Raw genomic sequence first — 20,089 nt, forward strand, 5'->3', positions numbered from 1 at the left:
TCCAATAGAATCCTCATATGTATTTCTAAACATGGCAAATTTCCTTCCATCTCTATTTTACCATTCAGGTACCTTTTAAGAGTTTCATGGATTTAAACACTCATACTTTGGAAAGCCTGCACCAAATCCAATTAAACATTAAAACAAATTCACATCATACATAAAGTATAATTATTTTCTAGAGTTTTTTTTTTTTTGAACTTTTAAAAAATTTTAATAATTCTTCCTTGAAAAGTATATGGCTTGAGTTTTTAGCTTTAACTTAAGATTATGGTCCCTAAGCACTCATTATGCATACTCAGAAACTTACTGCAAAATGAGAAAATCTGACCTAGAAATGGTTTTAAATATAATGATATCAAATTTTAATGAATATCAAATTTAAAGTTACATAATGAAGTTGGCAAGATGTTCACACTGCATACTTTTATTAAACAGTTACTGATTTCAGTTTGCTATTAACTTTTGTCAGGTCTTACACCTTTGTAGAACCCTGAGATTATAAGCCCAAGGAGCTGAACCTACAGTGCCAAATGGCTAATTGGTCTACCACCATCTGAGACAAAACCACCATGACTCTCACCAGGACTATGCCTAACCAGTTGGCCTCAACTTCTTCCCTCATCCTCTCCAATTGTTCTAGACACGGCATTAATCAAGTGACTGTTTTTTTGTTTTGTTTTTTTTAGAACAGCACTGTACACTTCATGGCGTGCCAAATAGATGGGGAAACAATGGAAACAGTGAGAGACTTTTATTTTCTTGGGCTCCAAAGTCACTACAGATAGGGACTTCAGCCATGAATTTCAAAGATGCTTGCTCCTTGGAAGAAAAGCTATGACCAATCTAGACAGTATTAAAAAGCAGAGACGTTACTTTGCTGACAAAGGTCCCTCTAGTCAAAGCTATGGTTTTTCCAGTAGTCATGTATGGATGTGAGAGTTGGACCATAAAGAAACCTGAGCACCGAAGAACTGAACTGTGGTGTTGGAGAAGACTCTTGAGAGTCCCTTGCACTGCAAGGAGATTCAACCAGTCCGTCCTAAAGGAAATTAGTCCTGAATATTCATTGGAAGGACTGATGCTGAAGTTGAAACTCCAATACTTTTGATGTGAAGAACTGACTCATTGGAAAAGACCCTGATGCTGGGAAAGATTGAAGGCAGGAAGAGAAGGGGATGACAGAGGCTGAGCTGGTTGGATGGCATCACCGACTCAGTGGACATGAGTTTGAGTAGTAAGCTCTGGGAGTTGGTGATGGACAGGGATCCTGGCGTGCTGCAGTCCATGGGGTCGCAAAGAGTTGGATACAACTGAGTGACTGAACTGACCTGTAAACATGTGCTGGCACAAGTGTGTACACATGTGTACATATGAACACATACAGTCTTCAGTGCTTCCCTAAAATAAAAACCACATTCCCCACAATAGCCTGCAAGCTCCTGTGTGATCTGTTCCCAGCCTACCTCTCCCCATCACTAATCAGCTCTGACTACATTTGCCTTCCTTCTGTTCCTGGAATGTATCAAGCTGTCCCCAAACTTATGACCTTCAGACTTGCTACTACTACTAGTGCTACCTGGAATCTTTATCTCCTGTTCTACTCTTTCTCATCCCTTAAGTCTCAACCCAAATGGTTCTTCCTCAGACAGACCTTACCCAGTCTGTAATGTCCTTGATTACACTTTCCACTTTCGGGAAATCACAAGTTCCCTGTTCTCACATGCATCCTGGGTGTTAGCACTCTCAATGACTGATTTGTCTCATTTCAGGTTTTATTGTGCAATCCTAGAATCTCACTGTTCTAAAATAGCTATCTAGGTTGATTTTTATTTGATATTTTATCTTTAGATATCACATAGAAAGTAAAAATCAATGTAATCACTAGTAAATTTAATTTTTCAATCCTTAAATTGAAGAATATTTATATATCTAAATAGTCTGTTTAAAAACAGAAAAAAGAAACTACAATACATGTAAACAACAACAACAAAAAAAGGTATATTGATGGTGTGGTGGGGAAAATAAAGCTCAGTACCAGGTTACAGCCTAGCTTTGCTCTGAAGGGGAAAAAAAAAGAACATAAGCCCTCACCAAATAGTTCCCTAGCTGTCTGGTCATGTATTGGCATGAAAAGCCTCCTATTTTTCACAATAACACAATAATCCTTTTGATGACTTGCCCATCTGATGAATTACAGTGTCCAAAACACAAAAGGAAAAATAATGGATTACTGTGCCATGTTTGTTGCTTTTACTTGTGAAAATCATTGTTTTCAGATACAGACCCACTATAACCCACTGCGGTAACTGCCCATACAAGACGGTGGGTTTCCTCGAGCACAGTTTATATACCTCCAAGAAAAGGCACTGCTTTACTGCTCTTTTTAAACTCTAAAAACTCACAACATATGAGTTATAAAAACCTCATAGTTCGAAAACAAAGGCTGAAACAGACAGTGTTACAGAAAGAGGAATGATTTCTCTCAAGGCATGAAATAACACTGATCGCATTTATTCAGCACTTGTATAAATTCACTGTGGCAAGGGGCAAGGCTTGTGAAATATTTACACAAGCGGGCACATTCTTCGGATTTACTTGGAAAAAAGTGCTCAGTTGTTGATGAACTGAAAGATACTCTAACAACTATCATACAGCAATAATTCATTAAATGTAAATCACTACATTTGGGGATGTGGACATTTATTCAAACCACAATTTATGATCCCATTGCACATTTTTTCTGTGGCCTCATAAATTGTATGAAAGATTCTCCAGAAAATTCAGTAACTATATATACCAAAATGTCCACCAACAAATATTATTAACTATCTCTGTGTGTCTGCCCAGATCTGTTTCCTAAGTTTATTCCAGGAAAAATAGATCTAAGGCAATGAATGTCAATCCTTCACTAATGAGAGAAGATTTTTTATCTATTAGCATATCCAGCCTGCTTTAGCTAATTATATGAAACATAAGCCGTTCGAGTTTGTATTTCAGAATGATTAACAGCAATATTAATAACAATGAAAAATAGGTTCTTACTGATAAACAGCAGTAAAATAGAACTTATCCAGTTCAACATTAAAGGATCTTTTGCATATATGTTTTGAGATTAAGCAACCAAAAAATGTTGGGAAACTACTTTTGGTAGAAAAGCATCCACACCACTTACTTGCTAGTAGGTAGAAAGGAAAACATTTTTTTAAATATCTTAAAAAAAATAACCTCAGCTCTTTTATAGAAAACCTGCTATTAACCCAAAATTAGGGTAATAAGATATACATATATATATACGTAAAATGAAGGGAAGCAACATCAATTTATTTCCATGTGTAATTTATTTAAAAACTACAAATATGTAGCTAATTAGAATTCAAATAGAAAAAATGTATACAAATTTATAAATGTCTCTCCTGGGGTGTAAGAATAGATGAATACATATTTCCTCTCTTGTTGTTAGAACACTGTCCTTCAACTAATCCTTGAAGCTGTGAATGGTTTCCTATATGCTAGAATGTCTGTTAAGCTTTAATAAGAGTTTTTAAACCTAAAATTGTGATGATGCAATGAAGTTTTGCATTCCTTTGAATAAAGGGTCTATATATACTGCTGCTGCGGCTCCAAAAACCCAAGTTTGCCATTAATTAATAAGTTCAAGAAATCAAATCACATAAAATACATCACAATTAAGAAGTCTGTCCAACATCTCATCAAAAACTCTAACATCTGTGTGTTTTGACAGTGCCAAGAAAATTTAGGTTCAGAACGACAACTTCAAAACACTATAAAATGATTTTCAAGTAAGTGTAATTAATAGTATTTTATTTACTCACGGAAAAAAAATATCTAGAGGCTATCCCTCTAGGTATTTCTAGGGGTCTTGTTAATAACTAGTTCAATATTTTCTAATCCCACTGGATTAGAAAAAGACGACTGGAATCCAGAATCCTAATACAATAAATGTGTTTACCTCCATCTAGACTCCTGGAGACCCGTTTACTAGAAGTGCGTTCGAAGTGTGGCGCCGGCCGGTCAATCAGGCTGCTGGCCTGGCGCGTCTGCGCCTGTGTACGGCCACTGTAGCGGAATTTGGACCCTAAGGTCAAGAACTTGGCCTTTGGTGGCTGCTCTGGAGACACAAGCCTATGAAGGTGGGGGAAGGGGAACAAAATTAGACTTCATGGATGTTTTTTAACTTTGAAACTACATAATATCTCACTTCATTACGTATGATTATTTGGTCCAAAAACGCTGCTTACACTAATAAAAGTGAACACTGTTTATAAACCCTCCTGTATACAGAGCTTTATGATCATGATAAGATGAATAACTCCTCATTCATATATTCATGAGTAATATGTTTTCCTCAACCTGAGCAAAAACGCAGCTGTTCTTTGTGTGTACCAAAGGTTATTTATTTGTATTAACTTAAATCATTTATATAAACACATATGCCTGAATTCTTGCTCCTAGCCTTAAGTGCCAAGCAGCAATCCATTACCATTAGCAATTCTTAATATTTATGTCTATTTCTCTGGGAAAGAACATTAACTCAAGAATCTGTTCCATCAAGTGATGCTCTCGCATGAAGTACACAGCAGATCTGCAGAGATGACTAACACCCTTTATTGGCAGCGCGACTGTACTGCTTAAACCCCGGGTCTGTAATGAATGAGGTAAAACTTTACTGATGTCAAGTACTTCCAGACTTATGTGAAAACACATTTTTAGTAAATGAGCCAATCTTGTCTGGTATACAACCGAAATGATCTTGCTTTCACTGCCTGATCAAAAGCTGTCAAAGCATTTTAACAAAACAGATAATCCCAGAGCTCTCAGAGAATGTATTAAATAAGAAGACTTCACTTGACAGTTTTAGAATATGGAGAACTCCACCAAAACTTTTCTTATTATTCTCCAGAGAAGCGTGATTTCTTAAAGGGTTCTTTACCATATCAAGTATGTCAGGCATTTCTGCTCAATTTTTAGAAATCTTGTGCTTAACAAGCAATGAAGAGAGATTCAAGTCTAGGGTAAAGCCACATACAGTAATTCAAGAGGTGGCTTCCCATCGATTCAGAATTCTCAATCATATTAACCCAGAAATACAATGAGTTAGAATGAAACTGATGAAAAAAGAACTGATACATTCTTGGCTTGAGTCTTGTCGTGGAGGGTGGCAGAAGTGTTTCTTGAGAACATCCATTTTATGCCAACAGATCTTCAAAGGAGACACAGATGATACTGCTGAGAAAGCAAAATCTGAAGACATCGGTGCCTTAAACTATACTTTGGAAAAAGCTCTATATCCTTAAATTAGAAAGCCAGAATGTTAAGACATTTAGACAGGAAATGAACTCTTATCTGTGCTCTGTATTCTCTTTCTCTACATGGAAGAAGCTGAGGCTCTGAAAGTCTAAACCAACCATGAGGACCAGAGGCAAGGTGAGAAAGGCAGTCATTTACCATGCACTGCCTTCTGACTGCCTGAATACGGTAGGTTTCCCTACCTTGCAATCCACCTATGGTCAAAGAATGCTATGTAAGAAAGCAGTTATGTATAGAGAAAAAGGGTCACTGACAAGCTCATCAGTGCAGTAATTAACAAATGCTCATTCTCCTTGAAAAACAAGTTGACTAAATCGCATTTATTTTCATCATCTATTCGTGAAGTATGCTCTGTAGGTACTGAGAGACCAGTACCTACAAAAAAAGAGACATTTCTAAAAAATATCTCAAACAAGAAATATGCATTGATGACCCCAAAGGAAATACACCCTGCTCCACAAAAATTGTTAAACTAAAGACAACCAATGCTGGAGAGAATGTGAAAAAGCCGGGACCCCTCCATACTGTTGGTAGAAATACAAAATGGTGCAGAAGCTGTGTAAGACAGTTGGGAGGCTCCTTAAAAAATTAAAAATAGAAATATCACATGATTCATCAATCCCACACATGGGTATTTTTCTAAAAGAACTGAAATCAGGATCTCAAAGAGGTATGAGCATTCCCATATTCAATACAGCAACGGTCACAATAATTAAGATGTGGAAACAACCTAACCATCCATTGATAAGTAAACGGATAAAGGAATTACAGAATACACATAAAATGGAACACTGCTGCTGCTGCTGCTGCTGCTGCTGCTAAGTTGCTTCAGTCGTGTCTGACTCTGTGCGACCCCATAGACGGCAGCCCACCAGGCTCCCCCGTCCCTGGGATTCTCCAGGCAAGAACACTGGAGTGGGTTGCCATTTCCTTCTCCAATGCATGAAAGTGAAAAGTGGAAGTGAAGTCACGCAGTCGTGTACGACTCTTCACGACCCCATGGACTGCAGCCTACCAGGCTCCTCCGTCCATGGGATTTTCCAAGCAAGAGTACTGGAGTGGAGTGCCATTGCCTTCTCCGAAAATGGAACACTATTCATCCTTTAAAAAAAAAAAAAGAAGGAAAGTCTGCAATATGTGACAATAGGGACAGATCTTGAGAAAATTATGCTAAGGTGAAACAAGCCAGACACAGAAGACAAGTACTACACAATTCTGCCTATATGGGGTATCCAAAACAGTCATATTCACAGACTCAAATGGTGGTTCCCAGGGGGTGGGAGAGGGGGCAATGGGGAGTTGTTAATCACTGGGGAAAAACTTTCAACTAAATAGGATAACATTTGCTCAGTCATGTCCAACTCTTTGCAACTCCATGAACTATACAGTCCATGGAATTCTCCAGGCCAGAATACTAGAGTGGGTAGCCTATCCTTCTCCAGTGGATTGTCCGGACCCAGGAATCGAACCAGGGTCTCCTGCATTGCAAGTGAATTCTTTAACAGCTGAGTTATAAGGGAAGCCCCATTGTACCTACAGTCAGTAATAATACTTAAAATGTGTTAAGCGACCCTGCCACTATAAAATAAAATTATTTTAAAAGGAGAAAAAAAGACTAGAGGCAAAGAGGAGGGTGAGACTGGACTATCTGGCAGCCTCTGCAGGTTCTCCTCTGCTAACTGTAATTCAACCACAGGCCACATCTTCCCAGAATGAGCAGCTCCATTTGAGCATTTTCTCTTATGTCCAGTTTGCAAAAAATATAAATTCAAGAAATATAAGAAAAATATTTTAAATCTAAGAAATATAAGATATAAGTCATAATGCAAAAGGGGGAAAGTCATTAACCAGAGGATAAAAGGGCTTTCTTGCCCAACTAACTGACAGTTGTGACCACATACGCAAAGTATTAGCTTACAGACTAATTTCCTGATCACAAAGAAATCTTTAAGCAATTAAGCTACAATTAAACAGAAACAGAAATCAAAACAAAACAAAACAAAAAAGGGTTGAACACAAGCATTTATGAGTTTTCTCCAAAAGAATTTTTTGGTGACTTAAGTCAGTGGTAATGTGACTCCTCTGAAATGAGTGTATTAGAGCAGTCTTGAAAGTAGATAAACAGCACACTATGCTACCAAACTAAGAATAATGATAAGAGTGACAAACATTATTACATACCAGAAACAGTTCTAAGTTTGTTTCATGCGGGCTATATATACTCTCAAGGCAGAGGAATGACTCCTCTTCCTTGAGACAAGAGAAGAAAGGGGAGAGGGAAATGATGCTTAGTTAAACACAAAAAGAGAAGATCATGAAACCAAGAACACTCATGACCCACAGTGTCTACTATCAGCATACCCCATGATGGAGGGCATCTGAGCAGTGGGGCAGGGGGCCGAAGAAGACCATGCACATTTGTGATGGTGGCCCTGAGGATCCAGCCAATGTAGGCAACGGTCGCTCTGCAATAGCATCAATCCACAGGGCTGTGCGAGTGTGTCTATGAGAATAGTTATGCTACTGAAGGGACTGTGTGGCAGCACAGGAATAGAAATGATGAGATCAGGACAGAGGATTAACCCAGAGCCAGGAGACTAGAGGCTGATGTGCAACAATGACCAGGGCTAAGGGGGCTAGAACACTCCTGACAAACTAGCAAAGGGGCAGGTCCAGAGCTGGTTTCGTTGGGGAAGAAGTGAAAGCAGAGGGAGCTGGTAAGAGCAATTAAGTGAAACCTAAGGTGAGTGACAGCGGAAGAACAGCCAAGGCGGGAGGGTAGAAGGAAGGGCGACTGGAGTTTTGGACCATGGCAGAAGATCAGTTCCAAGCCATGAGGAGCACGGCCAGGTGACAGAAACAGACACACGAATGGGGAGCCCGCAGAACCGTAAGGTGCGGCTGTGTCTGCCGCTCTATGCACTGCCACCGCCTCGGATCTCGAGGGTACCCAGAGCTGCTCCCATGAATCCCAAGCTGTTTTCTCAAAATTACCTGTAGAAAGTATGATGTTCCACACACACCTTCCATAGCCTTTTTGCTGCCCGATGGTTTGGCAGCTTAAAGCCAATGGTGCTCTCGAACTGTTCCAGCTAGAATAAATCCATAAGACAAATCAGCCATGTCTCCTTAAGAGCTGATTGGAAGTTACTAAAAATCATGGGCTCAGATATTGCACTAAAAACTAATTGTTCCTCTTGAAAAAAAGGCAAATATCAACCACTGACATAAACCAGCTATCCTTTAATGTCCACTGAAATTCATCTTCCCACCTGCTCATCCATGGATCTCGCCCACTTAGCTGATTCAAAAGCAAAACGAACCCCCATGGTGTGGCAGGCGCATAGTACTTTCTCTTTTCTGTGAAATTGTGGCTGATACTGGTTTTCTTACCAACAGGAATATATATGCAAGTTTATCATCAAAACCCTGACTTGACTTTTTTTTTTTAACCACAGAGGAATAAATAATAGTTCATTTTCTTAAAACTCAATGGAAAAGAATTCTGCTAGCTCACAGCCATAAAAGAGAACACTGACAAAGCCCAGTTAGACACGCCCAGGGCTACGTGCCCTTGCTTACCTCTGCTGGCCTAACTTTAATGTAGAAGTTACTGCGCTTATAGGAGATTTTCAGGATTTTCGGCCAAGCAAAACGATTGATTCTCAGCCTGTCTTTGTAGATGAGGAGTCCATTAGCACATACACCCAGCTTGATGTCCACGCCTTCTGAGTCCTGCCAAGAGAAGGCCATTTGACCATGATTAAAGCTATGGAAGTTACACAGGTTGGAAAACCTACAATCTCCCTCAACCTATGATCAAGAATGCCAATCTAACGGGTCTGTGTTTCAATTTCAGCAACAGAACATGTGTTAATAGAAGCAGTAAGATACATGACACCTCTTAAATCTAGATACTTCACTCGAGGGGCCAGATTTTAGGTATAGCAACATGACTACAGGACGCAGTATTCTTCAAAAGGCCTAACTCATATGTTCTCAAGCTTGGCTGCAAAACCCAAAAGGGAGGAAACAGACCTCGATTTAGACATCCTGAAGCGAGGGAGATAAAACTTGTTTTGTGAGAGGCTATTTCAGCTCCAGACAGCATGTCAGCCTGCCCTAAGGTGCAGTCAGCCATTTTACTGTAGGCAAATTTATCTCAGATGGACTATGCCAGCTAATGGCTGTTAAATAACGCCTATATTCTGCAAAACACTAACCTCGCAGACAGTTTCTATTCTAGGATGACAGTGTTGAAATCTTTGAATTCTTTCAAGCAGTTTTCCAATAACTCTTAAGTGCTGACATCTAGTTCTCGTTACAACATTCCTTCAGCTAGCATGTTTCAAAGAATGGTAGACTATTCTTAAACTTATTAATACTGTTTTCTTCCCTCAATGTTTTAATGTGAAAAAGATAACCATCTAGAATAATTTTCAGCCTGACATTTTTAAAGATCAAATAAATTTACAGACAAAAGTAAAAAAAAAAAAAATTGTCTCCTCACATTTCAAGTAGGGCTGGAAGATCTAATATATATAATACTCAAGGATCTTTAAGAGAAGAACTAGATCTCACTCAAGATATGAAAAATCATTCAGAGATATTCACATATTCAGAAATCATTAATAACAGAAAAATTCTCACAAAATATGCTAAAACAAACCTCATACACTCTAGGTTCAAGTCAATAAATGTGTAACATTTCAACTGCCTTGTTACTGAGAACAATTAAATGCAATTTTTATCTGTTTTTTAAAAACAGAAGTACAGTACTAGGGGTGTTTGTGTGTGTGTTTGAGTCGCTCAGTCGTGTCCGACTCTTTGTGACCCCATGGACTGCAGCCTGCCAGGGTCCTCTGTCCACGGAATTCTCCAGATAAGATTACTGGAGTGGGTAGCCATTCCCTTCTTCAGGGGATCTTTCCAACCTAGGGGTTGAATCACGCTGCAAGCAGATTCTTTACCCTCCGAGCCACCAGGGAAGTCCATAGTGCTAGGTAACTGATGCCGACTGTATTCACTGCTGTGATGTGTGAGTAATTCATGTATATAAATAGTATCACATTAAACCATCTGAACAGGTTTAAAAATCTCATCTATCAGGTGCTTTTATTCACTGATATCCAGACAGTCACAGTTCTCTCTAGGAACAGAGTGAAAGCTGGAGTGAACCAGTCACAGGTACCCAAGCAATGTGGCACCAGACACAAAAGATGCATCTGCTCAAAACATCACTGACCAAGGCACAGGGAGCGGGCCGGAAGAGTGCCCAAGACAGCATGTACTCTGCACGAAGAGGGAGGCACCCTTCATTTGAAACATTCAACAAAGCCATCACTAGTGTGAGGTAATCTTTCAACAGGACACTGAAGCTATTTTATCTGACTTAAAAATAAACACAATCTGGATCCAAGTTAAATCAGTTGATTTTTGATTGTTCCACACATTGTTTTAGAATTATCAGTATCTGTATGAACAGAAATTACAGATAAAGAAGCTGAAGGGAAAAAAGTCCTAGTTCTCCATGGTTGACTTCTGCCACTCAGCAACAAAGTCAGTAAAATAAACTAATAAAAAAGGAGCACTTTCCTTCCTTCCTTCCATCCGCTGTGCTTACTGCCTCAGGAAGCCGCCCCACGAGGGACATCAACAGGATCCCACGCCCACCGACTTCCAATGGGTTCGGCCAATGGGAAGTTCTCAGATAAGATCAGAGAGGAAGAAGTTGGGAAGGTCTGGGGTTTTAACACCCAGACTCCCTCCCCGTGTAGTCGCATGAGGGTGGTGGCTCTGTCCTCGACAATCGCAGCTCCTGTCAAGCCCTCTCCACACCGATCTCTCCCCTGAGTTCGACAGCTACTCTCTGCCTAACCAATCCACACCCAGGTTAGGAGAGCTGCTGTTAACAGCTCACAGGTATCATTCTACTCTCGTGGTTTCCGTCTGCCTTTGTCCAGAGCCCTTTCATTCAACATCCCCACCTTGTCCTGACATAAGTGTGCCGTTAAAAACTCTTTTGACAATAAAATATTAATTAAAAACTTTTAAACATGATCTCAAGGCAATGAAAAATGTATAAACACACAAAACTTTAAACTACATGAAAGGTGTTTTTAAATTGCTACAGACTTTTTTTTCAATGAGCTACAAATATCTTGCTCATCAGGTATTATCTAACAAGTCCACCAGATGATATATTGAATATATGCATGTTATTCTGACTTTTCTAAAGTGATCTACTCTTAACCACACAGTAAGAACTGAAATTATAACAAAACCAGCAACTTTTTAACTTTTCTAACATCAGTTCAGTTCAGTTGCTCAGTCATGTCTGAATCTTTGAGACCCCATGGAATGCAGCACGCCAGGCTTCCCTGTCCATCACCGACTCCCAGTTTGTGCTCAAACTCATCTCCATCAGGTTGGTGATGTCATCCAGCCATCTCATCCTCTGACATCCCCTTCTCCATAACTTCAAAAACAAGAATCTGGAACCTTCCAGGATTACCATCTAAAAACTGGTTTCTCACTAATGATCAACAAAAGCAGCAGATGGAAGATTCATGTGGGACAAGAATAACAGGGCTTACAGGAGACATGGGCTCTAGGGGCCTTTAGGATACCAAACCTCTCTTTCCTCCCTCCCTTAGTTCTGTGTGTCTGCTGACTCCGCCTGTCCCCATCATACAGAGAAATGAGCTACAAGACACTGAAGTGTGGAAAAGATCTGTTTCACTTCCTAGCAGGATATATCAGCAGACATCACACAGATGGGACTGCTTTACACTATGTGGCTGGAGGCAACAAGCCAGTTAGTGTAACAAGCCATCTGCATTCTGTTTTATGTAGTTTTTGTAAAAATAAAAACATCCAAACCGTAAATAAGATAGTATACGTGGAAGTGCTTTTAAAAATTAAGAGTATATAGCATTTAGCAGTTAAAAATGTTGCTGTCAGAGACTATTTACTAACATGGAGCAGTGTTTTCTAAAAGCAAGTTAAAAAAATTACAAAATAATACTCATAGTATAATCCCATTTTAAAAATGTGACATTGCTCAGATTTTTTTTAATAAAACAAGAAAATTAAAAAAAATATCAACAGTGCCTATTTCTGCATAAACCGATTTCAGTCTTTTTACATTCTATTCACCTCTATTTTCTATGATGAATGTGCACTTCTCTCGTAATAACAAAAAGCATTTAAAGAATGGAGGAAGACACAGAGGAAAAGGCAATTCTTTGCAAATATGAAGTACTATTAACACAAAAGCAAGAATTAATAATCTGAGGCCAAGAGAGAGAGGATATCTTTGAGTGAGGGGCTTTCCTAGAGATTTCTCAAATCCTATTAACTCCTATAACTTGCACTTCCTAACACGGAAGGATTGGCAGGGTGTTTTAAAAACAGACAATAGGTTCCCGTCTCATGTTGAGTTGACTCTGGACATATTGCTCAAAACCAAATACATCTTTCACCTTATCTTTTGTACCCCCAACCCCACTCTCCATCCCGACTCCTCCTACTACCTGATCATGAAAACTAGAATCATTAAGTAGGAGATGTTTTTTTAGACACGAGGCAGCACTTGGCAGAGCAAAAGCTGGGACACAGAATAAAGACAGGATGAGGAGTAAAGAAGGCTGATCAGGTGAGTCTTATAGTAAGTATATATGAAAAGGGATCAACTCATAACATTGAGAAAAGAAGGAAGAATTGGGGGAGAATCACTGGTCCCACCCCACAACCAGAAACCCCAAGGAACTATTACAGAGCCCCTCAGGTGAGGAGGAGTAGCCTTTGCTAAAAGTGACATGGGTTCATTTAAAACTGAAGCCTTCTCAGAACTGTAGCCAACAGACCAGAAAGAGGCACCTCCCCGTCACACTCCCAGTACCTTGGCATGGTGCAGGTCAACGCCATACATGGAAAGCCTCTTGGCGTTTTCTAGGAACTGAGAATCAGCTTGTGCTGGAGATAAGCCCCTAAGGATCAAACGAAACAACATTATCTTATTGGTGGATGCAAAGCAAATATAGCCAAAATGGGGAAAGGAGTACATAAGCTTAGAGTTTAGGATGAAGGGATTGGTCCAGCTAAATGCGCAGACAACAAAGAAACAGGTAAGAAGGCTCAACCCTCAACCTCCAGCAATTTTTTCTTGTTGTTGTTCAGTCACCATGTCATGTCCAACTCTTCAAGACCCCATGGACTGCAGTATGCCAGGCCTCCTTGCCCCTCACCATCTCCTGGAGTTTGCCCAAGTTCATGTCCATTGCATTGGTGATGCCACCCAACTATCTCATCCTCTGTCACCCCCTTCTCCTTCTGCCCTCAATCCTTCCCAGCATCAGGGTCTGTTCCAATGAGTCGGCTGTTTGCATTCTCATTAGGAACCTACTCATTGCAAAGAGGTGCCCCTCCACCCCTCACCCTTTTTATCTTAGAAAGTTGCTTTCATTTCTCTTCTACTAGGGAAAAAACCCCAGCAGTAATGGGTACAATATAAATTAACTTTAAAAATAAAAGAATATAAAGTCATTGTGTCTTTCTGAATAGACAAATTCTCTCATAAATTTTATTTCACTAGGATTGATCATACTAAAGATCAGAAGTACCTGTACTTGATTTTACAGCTGACATACCCCAACTAAACAAATCTTAAGCTCCTAGAAAGCAGGCTTCCATTAATCTTCATATTCCCCATGGCATTTCAGCACCTGATATTTCAGTTTCAAACTAAATGATACATGTCTACTGAACAAAATTGGAATAAAGTTAATAAGAAAATATTTAAAGTCAAATATTGCATTTATTTTTTTAAAGACAAGTCAGTGAAGGTGGTTTTTTAAAAGCCTCTAATCTCTTAAATTTCCTTTCAAGTCACTTCAATCAAATTTTTTGAAAAATTCAATTTTGCAATATGGGACAAGTTAGAACTTGGTCACTGGGAGTTTTAAAAACTTGTGCTTAAGAAAGCCATTTGTTTTCACACAGATGTAAACATTCTCAAAGTGCAACATGGTATTTAAGTAATTAATAATCCTCAGCTAAACCAAAGTCATCTTCTGTGGACAGAGAAACCAACTGTAGATTCATTCCTTCTGTGTCCATTGTCACTCACATTTCTGATCCAAATCCTGATGCTTCATTATCTCCTTGGCTTTCACAAATATGGTGATAAAAACAATTAAAAGGCAGAAGAAATGCATAATAAATGCCAAACAAGTACATATGTTTGTGTCAAGGGTGTGTGTGTGTGTGTGCATGTGCACACGTGTATATGAAGGGAGAAGACTGGGATAGGGCAAGGAGATGTCATAGGGAAATGTAAATTTTTCTAATAAATGAAAACAGTTAGACCCATGAGCACAGTTCCTGGTATTATAGTCATAAAGACAATGAAAGGATATCTCAGTGCTCCAAGCTGTCTTGACCAGTCCTAGGTGAAGCTTCACAAGGGCAAACTGATCAACCCTGTCAGCTATACTCAGATGTCTAGCCAGCGCTAAGAGAAGCAATTTGAACCCACCACGGCCACTGTCTCCCCAGTAAGCAAGTCTACAGACCTGTGGGTCTTATGCAGCTCTGCCACCTTCTCTTCCAGCTCTTTTGTCTGGGTGGGGGCAAACTGGAAGTCGCTGAGGTCATGACTGGCATGCTCTTCTGGGTCATAGTCCCCAAGTTCAGCCTGCAGTGTATAAGATCCCAGGAGGGCGTGAGTCACAAAAGAGCAGGGCAGGCGACCTGAGGCAATGTCCTGCCGGAGCTGAAGGCACAAAAAGTATCTGTGAAGAACAGGGAAGAAAGAGTAGAGAGAACAATTAGTCAAGACTGTAACACTCATAATTCTGATATTCCTTTGAAAAAAAAAATGTACAATATGGCACTCTTCAAATCCAGAGCAAAAAGTCTTCTGTAACAAGAAGCCCGCCATCCTCCATGGATTCCTAATTTTGTGACTTATTTACAGAAACTGAATCAGGAGGGCAAAGTAATAGATGGAAATTCTGAATGGCTATTCTGGCAACAGTGTATTTTTACTATTACAATAAAGAGTTTTGTGACTGTAGGTGAAATTCTAATCACTTAGTCTCCTTGGATTTAAAACTAATCAAAATTAGCATGCCCTTCAAAAGTTGTAGAGCTTAATAAAATTTAAGAAATAGCTGCAGTTTTTAAGCATTTGCAAGAAAAGCTAAGGTCAGCCACCCTTTATTCTCTCTACCCTTTTCATACAAATTTCTTTTCCTCAGATCCTTTAATAATAATTACAAATTAGTCTATACTTGGAAGCCCTCACCTGCCCATTTACCCCATCCAAAGAGGCAACTAAATCAGTTTACAGTAGAAAGGGCATGAGTTTGAGAGTCAGGCAGAGCTGACTATTAATTTACATGCCTAAGACTAACTTCTGGTCTGTAAAATGGGAAGAACTTCAATTTCCCTTTGAAGGTAAGGGCAAAAAATTGGATAATGTAAATAAAACACATGGCATGGTATCTGGGAATCAGTGACTAGTAGCCATAATCATAATATTGTATCATTCAAGGTTCCAAGTGGATTATTATACAGTTATAAAAAATGCTGGCTTTTACAAAATAACATGCAGAAACACGTTATTTATACTCTGTGAGGATCTGGATTGGGGAGGGGGGTATCTCCCTATCAACTCTTTGTGGTAACATTTTAAAACCCAATTTCTACTCTTAAATTTAACTACTTGCAAAGGTTACCACCAACCCCACCCAACAAAATGGCAGGATCGTCCCTCCTCCTTGAAGATGGTCGAGAGACTGCCATTCCTCAGGGCTGCTGGCTTCTTCCTGTGGATTATTTTGCCTGGCATGAGTGTCACGGCCCTGCCCTCCTCTTGCCTCTACCCAATGCATTCAGACAAGCCACTTCCGATCCAGGATTCTTGTTGAGTCAGAGAACATGGCCCAGTACATGGAATCAGCCATCCCCCAATTCAGTGACACCTGTATTACCCCCTAATCTCCTGTCAGGCAAGGCAAGGACTCTGTTTATTATGATCATAATTCCATAGTAAACAAAGTACTTGTGCTCCTTAATTTTCCAGGAATGACAAGTGCTCCATAATTTTCTTAAGGATGAAAGTCAGCTGACTATCAGTGTCAGCATGGGATTCAGGATAGGGTAGAGGGGGAAGCTGGGCTGTCCAGAGAGAAGGACGGGGTGGGGGTGGGGTAAAAAAAAATCATAGTTCAATAGACTTCCAAAACTAAATTTTAAAAAGTTTTTCATTTTTCTACCTTTGCATCACCTTTGTAATATAAGATCATTACACAGGCACACATAGCTTACACAATAAAAACCATCTTAGTGTTAAAATTTGAAATATTAAGTACCAGTAATTTTTGACAGTATAACATAGGAAACAAAATTGCTGCAGTTAAAAAAAAAATCCATTACTTGAATGTAAGTGGGGAATTAAAGAAACATGAACAAAATTTTTGAAACTAGAAACATTTCAAAGTATTTTGGAATTTTCACTTCCCAGGAAACTTCTAAAACTCTACTCAAGAATAAATATTTTTGTTTTAATGCTGAAATTACCATCATTCCCCCAGGGCACAGAAATGAGAGCTATAAGTATGAATCATTTTTAATATAAACATAAAGTACCTGGTGATATCTTCAGTCAATTGAGAAGGATCAGGAGGATAAAACTTCACATTAAAGCTGAACAGCCAAGGAAGATCTGTGATTATTAAAGATTATGATTATTTATCTGACCAAGACAATGATGATTTACAGATAAAACTTAAAGGTCAATCGGCATTCATATAGTATAAATCAGTCCCAACATAAATCAGTTTGGAGAATTTTGGTTTTAATTAAAGAAAATATCATTGACAAAGCAAAAATGAAGTAAAAAATAAAATAATTTCCATAAATAACCCATCATTAAAGAATAATAAGGTTCATTTTTTTATAAATGTTCACTGGTACCCGCACATGTGAGGTACCTTTACATGGTGAGCTAGAATGCAAAAATTTTAATATAACCTTCACATAATAGTTTAAGATCTGTTTTAACCACAGAATCTCTAGATGCCAAATCTCCACACTTAAAAACAAAAAGAAATCTAAGATTTCTACATTGTTGGGGTTTCAAATGATCAATGTAACCATTCAAGAAATGATTTGGGCTATTTGAGAGAGTGATAAAACATCATAATACTTAAAGATAATAAAAGTATTTCCCAGGTTTTATAAAGTAGGCTTAAAAATATGCATAGATAATAGAGGAAAACAACAGAATGGGCAAGACTAGAGATCTCTTCAAGAAAATTAGAGATACCAAGGGAACATTTCATGCAAAGACGGGCTCGATAAAGGAAGAAATGGTATGGACCTAACAGAAGCAGAAGATATTAAGAAGAGAAGGCAAGAATACACAGAAGAACTGTACAAAAAAGATCTTCACGACCCAGATAATCACGATGGTGTGATCACTCACCTAGAGCCAGACATCCTGGAATGTGAAGTCAAGTGGGCCTTAGAAAGCATCACTACAAACAAAGCTGGTGGAGGTGATGGAATTCCAGTTGAGCTATTCCAAATCCTGAAAGATGATGCTGTGAAAGTGCTGCACTCAATATGCCAGCAAATTTGCAAACTCAGCAGTGGCCACAGGACTGGAAAAGGGCAGTTTTCATTCCAATCCCAAAGAAAGGCAATGCCAAAGAATGCTCAAACTACCACACAATTGCACTCATCTCACATGCTAGTAAAGTAATGCTCCAAATTCTCTAAGCCAGGCTTCAGCAATATGTGAACCATGAACTTCCAGATGTTCAAGCTGGTTTTAGAAAAGGCAGAGGAACCAGAGATCAAATTGCCAACATCCACTGGATCATGGAAAAAGCAAGAGAGTTCTAGAAAAATATCTATTTCTGCTTTATTGACTATGCCAAAGCCTTTGACTGTGTAGATCACAAGAAACTGTGGAAAATCCTGAAAGAGATGGGAATACCAGACCACCTGATCTGCCTCTTGAGAAATCTGTATGCAGGTTAGGAAGCAGCAGTTAGAACTGGACATGGAACAACAGACTGGTTCCAAATAGGAAAAGGAGTACGTCAAGGCTGTATATTGTCACCCTGCTTATTTAACTTCTATGCAGAGTACATCATGAGAAACGCTGGGCTGGAAGAAACACAAGCTGGAATCAAGATTGCCAGGAGAAATATCAGTAACCTCAGATATACAGATGACACCACCCTTATGGCAGAAAGTGAAGAGGAACTCAAAAGCCTCTTGATGAAGGTGAAAGTGGAGAGTGAAAAAGTTGGCTTAAAGCTCAACATTCAGAAAACGAAGATCATGGCATCCGGTCCCATCACTTCATGGGGAATAGATGGGGAAACAGTGGAAACAGTGTCAGACTTTATCTTTTGGGGCTCCAAAATCACTACAGATGGTGACTGCAGCCATGAAATTAAAAGACGCTTACTCCTTGGAAGGAAAGTTATGACCAACCTAGATAGCATATTGAAAAGCAGAGACATTACTTTGCCAACAAAGGTTCGTCTAGTCAAGGCTATGGTTTTTCCTGTGGTCATGTATGGATGTGAGAGTTGGACTGTGAAGAAGGCTGAGTGCCGAAGAATTGATGCTTTTGAACTGTGGTGTTGGAGAAGACTCTTGAGAGTCCCTGGGACTGCAAGAAGATCCAACAAGTCCATTCTGAAGGAGATCAGCCCTGGGATTTCTTTGGAATGAATGATGCTGAAGCTGAAACCCCAGTACTTTGGCCACCTCATGTGAAGAGCTGACTCATTGGAAAAGACTCCGATGCTGGGAGGGATTGGGGGCAGGAGGAGAAGGGGATGACAGAGGATGAGATGGCTGGATGGCATCACTGACTCGATGGACGTGAGTCTGAGTGAACTCTGGGAGTTGGTGATGGACAGGGAGGCCTGGCGTGCTGCGATTCATGGGGTTGCAAAGAGTCGGACACGACTGAGTGACTGAACTTAACTGAACATGTACTTTGCTGTAGTGTGCCTAAAGAGTAAATATAGTAGGCAACCACATGATAATGACTAACAAAAGTTAAAACACTGCTATCTATATTACCACTTAACTAATGTTTGATTTATCATGCTTCAGATGGCTTTAAAAACAAATCAACAACAACAAACAGACACACACAACTCTGGAGACAGCACAGGTATTATTTGCCAAAAGGGATCAAAATAATTCCAGTGGCCTGAATTTAGAATTATACTCAAAGTTCATGGTATTTCCAAATAAAAATCAAAAAAAAGGTGTGTGTCTGTGTGTTATTTCATACACTATTTGCAAGCTTTACAGTTGCTTTAACTTTGGACTTAAAGGAAAATTTCTTGAATCCTATTCTCTTGCTCCAGGGGTCATTTTGTTCTTTTCTCACCATAGACACACTGATTTTTCTCCCACTCAAAAGTCAATGAACCTATTTGCAGGGCAGGAACAGAGATTCAGACATAGAGAATAGATGTATGGACACAGGGAAAATGAGAGGGTGGGACAAACTGAAAAAACGCACTGAAATGCATACATTACCATGTGTGTAACAGGTAGCTAGTGGGAAATTGCCGTACAGCACAGGGAGCTCAGCCTGGCACTTTTGTGGCAACCTCGAGTGGTGGGATGGGGTGGGGGGAGGTTCACAAGGGAGGGGACACGTGTGTACCTATGGCTGATTCATGTTGATGTACAGCAGAAACCAACACAACAC

The 20,089-nt window shown here is 39.5% G+C and overlaps 1 protein-coding gene across 32 annotated transcripts in view; it reads right to left on the minus strand.

Annotated features, from left to right (window-relative positions):
* Positions 1-20,089, minus strand: part of EPB41L2 (erythrocyte membrane protein band 4.1 like 2) — a 211,060-nt gene that overhangs the window by 45,658 nt on the left and 145,313 nt on the right. For all 32 annotated transcript variants that reach the window (XM_061427988.1, XM_061427985.1, XM_061427971.1 and 29 more), the window contains exons 6-11: positions 16,987-17,062; positions 14,907-15,125; positions 13,235-13,322; positions 8,914-9,066; positions 8,326-8,423; positions 3,974-4,146 (exon numbers count right to left, since the gene is read on the minus strand). In XM_061427988.1, coding sequence (XP_061283972.1) covers positions 3,974-4,146; positions 8,326-8,423; positions 8,914-9,066; positions 13,235-13,322; positions 14,907-15,125; positions 16,987-17,062 — 807 coding nt within the window. The remainder of the gene's footprint in view (positions 1-3,973; positions 4,147-8,325; positions 8,424-8,913; positions 9,067-13,234; positions 13,323-14,906; positions 15,126-16,986; positions 17,063-20,089) is intronic.

Source organism: Bos javanicus, chromosome 9 (assembly GCF_032452875.1).
Source record: "Bos javanicus breed banteng chromosome 9, ARS-OSU_banteng_1.0, whole genome shotgun sequence".
NCBI classification, from domain to species: domain Eukaryota; kingdom Metazoa; phylum Chordata; class Mammalia; order Artiodactyla; family Bovidae; genus Bos; species Bos javanicus.